General features: G+C 55.3%; 1 protein-coding gene across 1 annotated transcript; it reads right to left on the minus strand.

The window, feature by feature from the left end:
- Positions 1-375: 375 nt before the first annotated feature.
- Positions 376-7974, minus strand: NODAL (nodal growth differentiation factor). Its single transcript, XM_043596543.1, has 3 exons — positions 7278-7974; positions 2473-3170; positions 376-1044 (listed from the first exon to the last, which is right to left on the minus strand). The coding sequence occupies exons 1-3, from the start codon at positions 7471-7473 to the stop codon at positions 892-894; spliced, it is 1047 nt and encodes a 348-aa protein (XP_043452478.1). The 5' UTR covers positions 7474-7974; the 3' UTR covers positions 376-891.
- Between the last annotated feature and the right edge of the window lie 2130 nt (positions 7975-10104).

Raw genomic sequence — 10104 nt, forward strand, 5'->3', positions numbered from 1 at the left:
CCAACTTTAATAGACTCGGATTGTGTCTGCCCGAGCAGGCTGATGGGGATGACTGAGGGCTCCACCACTATAGTCCAGTGTGGCCAGTTCAGAGTTCCTGCCTCTCCCTTCAAAGGCACCAGCTGGCCTAGGAGGATTTCACAATGGCTTTATTGTTTGTGCAACTCATTAGCAGAGACCCACTCCAGGGAGCCTCTGGACAAGGCCGACAGATTGCCACTGGCCAGCCTGAAAGATGCGGGGGCTCCCCTCCACCAGCCGGAGGCAATAAGAGCCAACTCTTTATTATTGTCTTTTGATTTATTTATTTTTTTATTTTTGAAGTAGGCTTCACGCCCAGCGTGGAGCCCAAAGCGGGGCTTGAACTCACAACCCTGAGATTAAGACCTGAGCTGAGATCAAGAGTAGGGCGCTTAGCCAAACCAACTTGAGTCACCCAGGCGCCCCTTGAGCCAACTGTTTTTAATTTAACACAGTGAACTCAATCTTGGCAGGGGTGGTCAAAGACCACTTTTGAGAATACATAAAAGTTATAGATAATCTGTCCCACCTCAAAAATGAATGCACGTATGCCCCAACATTTGCATATAATTTCTGGGGGTTCACAGGTTAAAAAGTCAAAGAACCCTTTTCGCTAGTGCTTTTATTCACCACTGTCTCTTCAGTAAAGAGAAAACCCAACAAGCCTGCTTCCAGAGGCTTGCCCTCTCTCCTGACGGCAGGAACCTTCCTTTACAGCGTGGGCGCCTTCCTCCTCACATCTGGCAGGCAGAGCAAACTTCCCCCCACTCTCCTCATTGGGTTAGACGGCTATCGTGTCTTTCAGGACCTTCCCGAACCTTCTAGAACCTTCCCAGGGTACAGGCAAATCCAGCTCCCACCAGGATCTCCTCAGAGGCACCCACATTCTTCCACAATCATGTCTTTGTGATGGTCTAGAAGGACTCTGCCATTGTCCACGTACAGCATGCTCAACGGCTTGGTCTTCACTGGGGCACAGCAGGTAGAAGGGACTCGGTGGGGCTGGTATCGTTTCAGCAGGCTCTGGCGGGGGGAAATAAGGTAAAGTCAGTTTCTGGGTACAAAAACAGAAGAAAATGGTTTTCATAAAGGAATCAGCACGCTAACACATCATGAAGTCTGACATGCAAAGTCTAACTTTACAGGCTGTTTAAAAAAAAAAAAAGGAGCTAAACAGAAGATCCTAAAAGCCCTCTCTGGGTAGAGCAGCAGCAAACTTAACATGTCCTTCTATTGTTCTAGCCTAGCGTGCCTACCAATTCCAAGAAACTCCTGGTTTAGTTCCAGAAACATGAAGCAAAAGCGAGTCATGTGGAAATTCTTGTGGGATTTGTTTTGTTGCCCAGAGAAGGGCGAATGGAGTCAATAGGAGAAAAGGTAACAATCCCTTGGCACTCTGGAACTGGGCCCTGTCCCTGTGGTCCAGCAAAGTCTTTTCAGATCCGAGTGTCACCCGCGAGTTGCCAGTTGGGACTATCTGGGTCTCTGCAGGCCCCCTTAATCATGCAGCAGGTAGGTTAGTGGCGGGAAGTCCCGGGAGAGGCTCAGGCCTCCGCCCAGGGAAGGTCCCACAGAGCTCTGGCCCCACCAGTGCTTCCCTTGCATGAGCTCAGCTCACATACTCCCCAGAGGCTCTGAATCCAAATACTAGGGTCATGATGTTAGGCCCTCTTCTCTGTTTTCTCCCTCTCATTCTCCCTTTGCTTTCCTCCACCACCTTCTAGACCTTAGGCTGATGGGTGTGGCACCTGGGGGTAGCCTCGGGCCTTCTCTACTGCAAAGAAACCTCCTCTTTCAGGCAGCAAAAGTACAGTGGGTGGAAATGGTATTATGCCAACCATGGCCCCATAAATGTGGCCCCCATTTCATCAGCGAATCAGACTTCTAGTAATGATAATACAACATCACACGTGCTGGTTATCTGCCCACAGATGTACATGGGTATATGTATCGTCTCCTTGAACCCTACGACATTCCTGTGAAACACGGCGTTGCCGTCCCCATTTCATAGGTGGTAAAACTGAGGCTCAAAGAGACTAAGCAATTTGGTCAATATCACCCAGCTAATCTGTAGGAATCAAATCCAGGTTTATTCCCAAAATCCAGATTCTGAACTCCCTTTCCTAGAAATCAGGGCCGAGGGGAAGCTGAGACCTTCTAGTCTATACCCCGCCACCCCTAATTTTACGAAAAGACCAGGAAGAAGTCCTAAGGGAGCGAGGTGTTCGAGGTTACCCGGTGGGGCATGACTCCTCCTAGGCCCCTCTGAGGCTGGTGCCACAGGCCATCCCTATATCCCAGCACAGCAGCTGGCACACTGTTGGTGCTCGGATAAGTGAATGAATGAACAGCAATGGGATCGCAGAGCTCGAGTCCTGTCCCCCGATCCGGCAGTATGGCCACTTCTCCCGCAGAGCCCGCCGCCTCCCCTCCCCTGGCAGGGCTCCGCACCTGGATGTATGCGTGGTTGGTGGGATGGAACTCCTCCCCCACAGGGTTAGGACACTCGCCCTCACAACGGTAGGCGTTGTACTGCTTGGGGTAGATGATCCAGGAGCCCCATCCGATGAGGTTGAAGTCCACCTGGAACTTGACCTTCCGACACAGCTGGCTTCTGTCCGGCAAGTGGTGCCGGCGGTGCCTCCGGCCCCTCTCCTGGGAGAGCTGTCCCTCTCGGGCCCGCCAGGAGCTCTCCGCCTCCCACAGCAAGGTGGAGCCACCCAGCCGCCTCTGCTCCGGGGAGAGGTTGGAGTAGAGCACGAGGAGCGCACTGGCGACCGGCGGCACGGGAGGCCGCTGCGGACACTCTCTGGCCAAACTGGACGCCTGCTCCGCCAGCTCCCCAGGGTGCTTCAGCCACTTGGAGAGAGGCCTGGTCACCTCCAGGACCATGCTGCCTGAGGAAAAGGTCATCTGGGACAGAGGAACAGTGAACGAGTCCATCCGAAGACGCTCCCGGCAGTCGGCTGGGTCCTGCTCCGCATCCGGCTTTAGCTGGTGCAAAATCTCGATGGAGGGCAGCACACCAGGGGGAAGGTCCACAGGGCCGGCCAGCTGCAGCCGGAGCTCGGCCCACACCAGATCCTCCGCTTGGCTCAGGAAGGAGAAGTCAAAAGCAAAGGTCCAGTTCTGCCCATCGGCGTGCACATCTGGGTGGGGAGAAACCAGGAAGGAAGCAGGGTGAGTGGGGGCCCCCTGTATGCTCCCCAGAGCTCATGTTGCAGCCCATCTGACAGGGACCCTCTCAATCCTCACCCCAACCCTACGAGTTGGGAATGTGGAGTCCATTTTAGTCCAATTCAAATCGAGGCTCAGAGAGGTTAAATTACCTGCACGAGGTGGCGGGGCCAAGAATTGACCCAGATTTGCCCAACCGCAAAGCCCACACTCCAAATCCCGGTCCTGCTGTTCCCACTAAGACACCCCCCAGCCAGAGAACAGCTCGTAGACGCTGGATGCGTTCTCCCTGCTCTTTGGCCAAACCCTGAGCTTTCTCACCTAAACCCTGGGCTTCCCCTCACCCTGTGACCCTGAGCTCCCCAGACTCCCGTTTTCTCATTGGAAACGGTGGCCTGATTCACGGGCACGTGGAAAGGCCCCGAACCTTCTTGGGAGGCCCAGGCAACAGAAGCCCAAGGCCGGCCACCCTCTCCTCCACCTATTCCTAAAGATGGAGGCAGAAACTTCCGGGGTTTTTGACAACCTCACACATTCTAAGCATGACTTTGCACTGACCTGGCAGTTTTCCAACCAGTGGGCTTTCCCATCTACCTGCAAGGTGCTCATCACCGCCCCCTGTCAGGTCATTCACACACCTGGGGCAGACACAGCCTGCACACAGCTGGTCCCAGCCCCCTCCCCCAGCCTGGTCCCAGCCCCCTCCCCAAGATGACAAAACCCAAAATGGATGAAACAGAATGGGGAAGCGTGTTCCATTCATCTTAGTCCCGGACTAATTTGGCCCAATATCTGGGAATAGCATGTATGTGTGCATGCTAAAAGTGACCTTGAACTTGTTTCGAGCCCAGTTTCCTCTCCTTTGCAATGGGAATGGTCATGCCCTGCCCATCTCGGCCTCATCACAAGCTTTCATGGAAATAAAGAGGGTTGACCGTCTGTTGCTAAATAAAAGTCAGGGATTATTCATTCCTTAGAATAAAAACACTGACCCTTTTGCGAACAGATCTCAAGGGTAGTGACGATCTCCGATTTGGGTCCACTCTGGGCAGACCGCACGACAGTTTCCTTTTTTTATTCCCTCCTAGAGCATCTTTGGTGAGATGATGTAAGTGAATTTCCCTGAGAAATCCAGCCTGCATTATTACAAGGAAGCAGTTTCCAGCTTCAGCCTCCTGGCAGCTTCTCCGAGCCCATCCCCAGAGGCTCTTCACTTAATTTCCACTTCCCTCCTCATTAGCACCTGTAGGGGGCAATAACCCGCCCCTGGCTAGCAACTCTCCCTGGAGGTGTGGGGAGAGGCCTGCATTACCCATTGCCCACTGCAGCACCCCCTAGCCACCTGGGGATTCCGTGGGACGCGTAACAACTCCTGGCCACCTGCACCAGGAGTTAAAGACTTTTCATCTCAAGTATCCACCAATGAATGGCCTTTTAGAGGAAGACATTCCAGCTCAGTGATCAAGAGCAGGGGCTCTCGTGCCTCCTATGATGGTTCAAATCCTGCCACTTGCTGTTTAACACTGGGCAGGCTAGTTTCCTTCTCTGGGCCTCAGTTTCCCGCTTTGCAAAAGGGAGCCAGTGACAGTATCACCTCACAGAAGTGTTAGGATTCGCTGAGATAATGTGCAGAAAGTGTTTGGCCCAGCACAACCAACGTGCAATAGGTGTCAGCTGTCATCAACCACTTCCTTATTATTGCGGACGTCCAAGGTTAGAAACGAAGGTGTCCAGATAGGTAGTGAAAGACCTGGACAGAAGAGCAAAGTCAGCCATTACCAGGATGGACAATGTGTATGGAGCGCTCCTTCCCAGTGGGGCGGAGTCTCTGACTCCATGACCCCACCCCCAGCCAAGGGGTCCTTGGGACACAGTGCTGATAGGTTCTCTTAGATCGGTCTCTGGTTCTTGTTAGGATAGGGGTGCCTAATCTTTTGGGGGTCACCGATGCTTGCTACAAGCCAAGAATGCTCTCCCCAGGAAAGAAAGCATCTCCCACTTCCACAGCAAATGTGATTTGTTGGTATCAGGTATCAGGAAAGGGTTCGTGGACACCCTGAAACCTATCCACGCAACTCAACAGAATCGGCCACACAGGCCCCAGGGATATTCTTGACCCGCATCCAATTCTAAAGAAGAAAGTGGTTGGGCCCATGCCCTGGGGGTTCCCTCACCCTCAAACAGGATGCTGAGGCCGAGTTAGGATTCCAGGCTCCGTAGGAAAGGAGGGTGTGGGTATGACGCTAAGTGTCCACTCTACATTATTACAAACTAGCAGTTAATTGCCACTCATTGCTTCCCGGGCCAAGCATTGTCTCTTTGAATCCTCCCCACCATTATCACGGTTTCGCAGATGAGAGAAAACTGCAGGTCAGAGCTGAGGCTGGCTCCACAGCCACAGACGAAGATGCAAACCCAGTTTGGTTAGACTCCAGCACCCCGTTTCCCGCTTTACAGGTGCGGCAAGACAGATAAACCCAAGAGGGAAAGGAGCAGTTAGACCATCCCTTCTCCACCCGTGTCCCTCCAGGCAGGCTCCTCTGGCTGCTTTCAAAAACTGAAACCAGTTCACAACACTGTGAATGTACTTAAAGTCACTGTACATTTTAAAAACAGTAAAATGGTAGGCTTTGTCATGTATATTTTGCCGCATTCACACACAAATGAGGCAGAAGGAAAGCCAGCCCCCGGTTTTACAAAAGGGGAAACTGGTTCTGCAAGGGATACACCAGGAATTGGGAAGCAGGGTTTGAGGGAACTGAACCCAGTTTTCCAGTCTCCCAGACTCTCAAACCACCACGAACCTTCCGGAACTCTCCAGAAGGAGAGAGTGAACTAAAGAAGGGCACTCTCTGCCCCTTTGCCCAGCCTCCTCCCCACACCAGCTTTCCGGTAGAGGGACTGAGCAGAGCCCTCCAGTAATTTCCAAGCCCCTCGGGTTAGCCCCTCGGGTGTCCCTAAATCTGGCTGATCCCCAGATGACCCTTCAAGAGGGGTCATCGGCTGTCTGACCCCAGACGTGGCAGGCCAGGGAGCTAAGAGCCCCCACCCCCGCACCCGACCAAAGGGCTGGCGGGTGGCCAATTAGGTCAGATGATCGGATGTGGATTGCGCCCCAGCGTGGGGGAGGGCCGTCTGGCCCCAGCCGGCAGAGGGAGGCACAGGCCGGCGCAGGGCGGCAGGGGTCTGCCCCCGACCCCAGGAGTCAGGATGTGGATTGCATGGGGCAAGGGGACCCCGCGGAAGGGGTCCCTCCACTCAGCACCCACCTGTCCGTCGTGCCCGATGCCCAGAGCGCCCTGCCCCGACTCCGAGGGTGAAACTCCCGCGTCACCACGGCCGCTGAGCGTTTCCCCCAACCAAATCTAGGCCCCGAACCCGGTACTACTCGGGACACTGGCACCTTCCCGGCCTGGACTCGAGTCCCCAAGCCTGCCTCAGTTCCCGACTTCGGGGCACTCCACCTCTAGTGCCGTATCTCTGAACTATAATCCCTGATGTTTGTTACGCGCTCGGTGCTGGGTTTCGAAGTTCGTGGTCAGCCTCCGGCATCCATTCACCCTGACGCGCGAAAAGAAATTCGACAGAGCGTATGTAGCAATAATAACGACCACTGTATTACCATGCCTGGTTTTGTGCTAAGCGTTTTATGTGCTTTGTCACCTGGCGCTCGCCACACTTTTATAAGGGAGGGACTGCTGTCCCCATTTCACGGAAGCGCAAACCGAGGCGCCCGGAGGTTACTTGGTTGAACAAGACCGCATCGTCGACTGGCGCAATCGGGCTCCCACCCTCCAGCGCTGCGCTCTACCCACCCTAAACCAAGGCCCAGAACGCAGGGGTCTCCGCCCCGGGGCCCTTCCCGATGCCAGAATCCCCTCCACCCGCCGACCCTGCGCGCCGAGCCAGTGCCGACGCCGGTGCCACCCCAGACCTGGACCCCCGATGCTCCTCCCTCCCAGCGCAGAGCGCCCTCAGCGGCGGGGTCCCCAGCCCGGAGCCACCCTCTCGCAGCATTTCCCAGCGCCCTTCCGGAGTCCCAAGGCGCCCCCGGGGCTCGGCGGGACTGCGCAGCCTACCTTGCGCCTGCAGGCTGCGGATGATGTCCGCCCGGGGCAGCGGGTCGCGGTAGAGGCTCAGCATGTACGCTAGAGGGGACGGCGACGAGGGCTGCCCCTGCGTACGGAGGGGCGACGGGGTCACGGTCGCGGCGCCCGCCTGGAGCAGGGCCCACCAGGCGTGCAGGAAGAACCAGGGCAGACGGGGGGCTTGCATGGTGGGCTGGCTGGGCCCGGAGCGGCGCCTCCGCCCCTTTTATCCTGGGCCTTCGCTGCCGCCCCGCCCTCTCCCTCCTTCCCTGGGGGAAGCCTTGGGATCCTGTACCTCCCCCCCCACCACCCAGGGGGGTGGCCCCCAGAGGGACCACCTGCTGCGGGAGGGCCAGACCTGAGCCTGGGAGGGAGGAGACCCGCTGAGCTAGAGGAGCCCATAGGTCCCGCGACCCTCTAGTTTGCCGCGTTTGAGGACCCTGGCACTCTGCTACTTTAGATACTCCAGGCCATGTTTCTGAGGCCCTGGTAAACTCCTCACCCTCAAACTGGCAGGTCAGAATTGTGGCTTCCTTGCTCTGCCTTAACGTCGGATCCCTGCCCTTTCCTGTTTCTCCAAGCTCCAAATGGATGTATGGCTCAACAGCAGCAGGTAGGGAATGACAGTGCATCCTGGAGGCTCTCAGGCCAGGTGAGGCCCCAGGCTGACCTGCGATGCTCCCCCCCCACCCACCCTGGCCAGGTGCCAGCCTTCCGGGCCCTCACCCAGATGGCCTCGGGGAGCACTCCTGGCCTTAACTGGCAAGGCCTGTCTGGATGGCTCTGGGAAATCAGGGGTGACGGTACTGGGAGTTGCTGGAACCAAGAAGGTGAGCTCCAGAGGAAGGCCCCTGGGGACCTGCCTCAGACAGGGATGGAAGTGTTCTCTAGAAGGCAAAGGGCACAAGTGACCAGGATGAAGGACACACTTCTCCATCAGAAAGGGGAAGTGTTTCAGCAGAAGCCGGAGCCCGGGGCATAGCTAACAGGGTGATCCCGGCCCCTGAGAGTGGAGCACGTGTGGTGGGCATCATCCCAGTGATTTCAGGAGAAAGGTGTGTCCTGTGTTGTCCATGGCCTGCAGTCCCTGTCTGGCCTGGCAGTTGCCCCCGGGGGACCTGGGTTTCAGCTCAGGACCTCTCATTTCCCTTTCTCTGGGCCCTGCTTTCCTCAGCTGCTTGGGAGTGATCCTCATGCGGCCTCCCTTCCGGGTGCCGTCACATCAGAGCTGGAACTACCTATAAAGAAATATAAATCCCTGCCCCTTGTCAGGCCCCGGCTGTTTCCCTCAGCACAGGAGGGCTCCTCCTCCCCACGTCCTTTCTTAGCCTGGGCGACATTTACTGAAATGCTCTGTGCTGGGCCCACGTCCAGGCCTTTCACAGGACGCTCCGGCTCCAAAGAACCACAGGCTCGGCCCGGAGCAGGTACAGAGAATGGGAGGAGGCCCAGCAGGTTCAGCTGGGAGCTCCAAACTTGGGGGGTGGGGGGGAGGCAGGTAGCTGGGGTGGAGCTGGTCCACCCAGCAGGAAGGAACCTCACTGTCACCGGGAAGAGAGTGGGGGAGGGGCGGGGACAGCGAGGGGGAGCGGCAAACCACGGGACCTGGACAGTCTGCTCTACCAGCAGCTTTTAGTTCCGTAAAGCTAAGGACCGCCTTGTTTGTTGTGTTTTCACCATTGTACACATTACAGTTGGGATCCCAAAAATCTTCGCTAAGTGAGTAAATCAGGGAATGGCACTGTGTCCGGACTTGCCCGAAGACAAGTGTCACCCGGGGGTGTTTGTTAAACTATTGACTCCTGACCTCTCGAATTAGAATTTGGGGAGAGGGCTTGGCCATCTACATATTTAACAAGCACCCCATGATCCTTACCAGACAACCTTGAGAACCTGGGTGGCCTGGAGTTCTCGTCACCGTTTGGACCCCCGCTCCCTGCGTTCAGGTTCCTTCCTCATCTATAAAACATTACTGGAGATCCTCCTTCCATACGGATTAAATGAAACCATTGTGAAAGTGCCTTGTGGACTCCAAACCCTGGTGTATTTGTAAATCCTTATGTGTGTGGATATTATTATGCTCCCTGGCTGTCATTCAAATTTCCCAGCGTGGGAGCTTGTCGGTTCTGGGTTGTTGGTCCCAGCCCTCGCATCAGACCCTTCCCCAGAGGCAGAAGGCAACCCTCCTACGGGTTGTGAATATACAGATTAAAAACACAATGACAGATTATGGTTAGTGCAAGGGAAACCCCTGGCGAGGACATGGGAACCAAGAATGGCAACAGAGGGGAGTGCCTATAGCTAGACAGAGGTACAGGAATCAGCCTCCCCCAAATCCAGAGCTCCCCAGTCTCCACGTGACCTAGAATCCAGGTGGTCCCTGTTCCAACAGGGACATTCAGCAGTCTTTACCCACCAAGGTTGGGAAAGGAACAACAAAGAAGATACATCTATTTCTCATAGTGGACCAGGAGCTCCTTGAAATTAAGGAGAACGCTTTATTCATCCTGTGTCCCTTGCACTACGTGACACATGGGAGGTCCTCGATAAACCTTTTAGCTAAAGTGAATGATTACGGCAACAGCTAACATTTATTGAGTGCTCAAAGCAATTGGCACTCTGCTAATCACTGAGCTGATTTTATCATCACCCCTACTTCAGAGATGAGAAAACAGAGGCTCAGAAGAAACATGGTAATTGGCTCAAGGCCACAAATTTACAGGTGGGAACAGCCAGTACGTGAAGGGCAGGTCTCTGCTTATCACCTAAACCGGTGCTTTGAGCCTTACTGCTTCCCCGCAGATGAGAGGGTGAACGT

Source organism: Prionailurus bengalensis, chromosome D2, assembly GCF_016509475.1.
Source record: "Prionailurus bengalensis isolate Pbe53 chromosome D2, Fcat_Pben_1.1_paternal_pri, whole genome shotgun sequence".
In the NCBI taxonomy this organism is placed as follows: domain Eukaryota; kingdom Metazoa; phylum Chordata; class Mammalia; order Carnivora; family Felidae; genus Prionailurus; species Prionailurus bengalensis.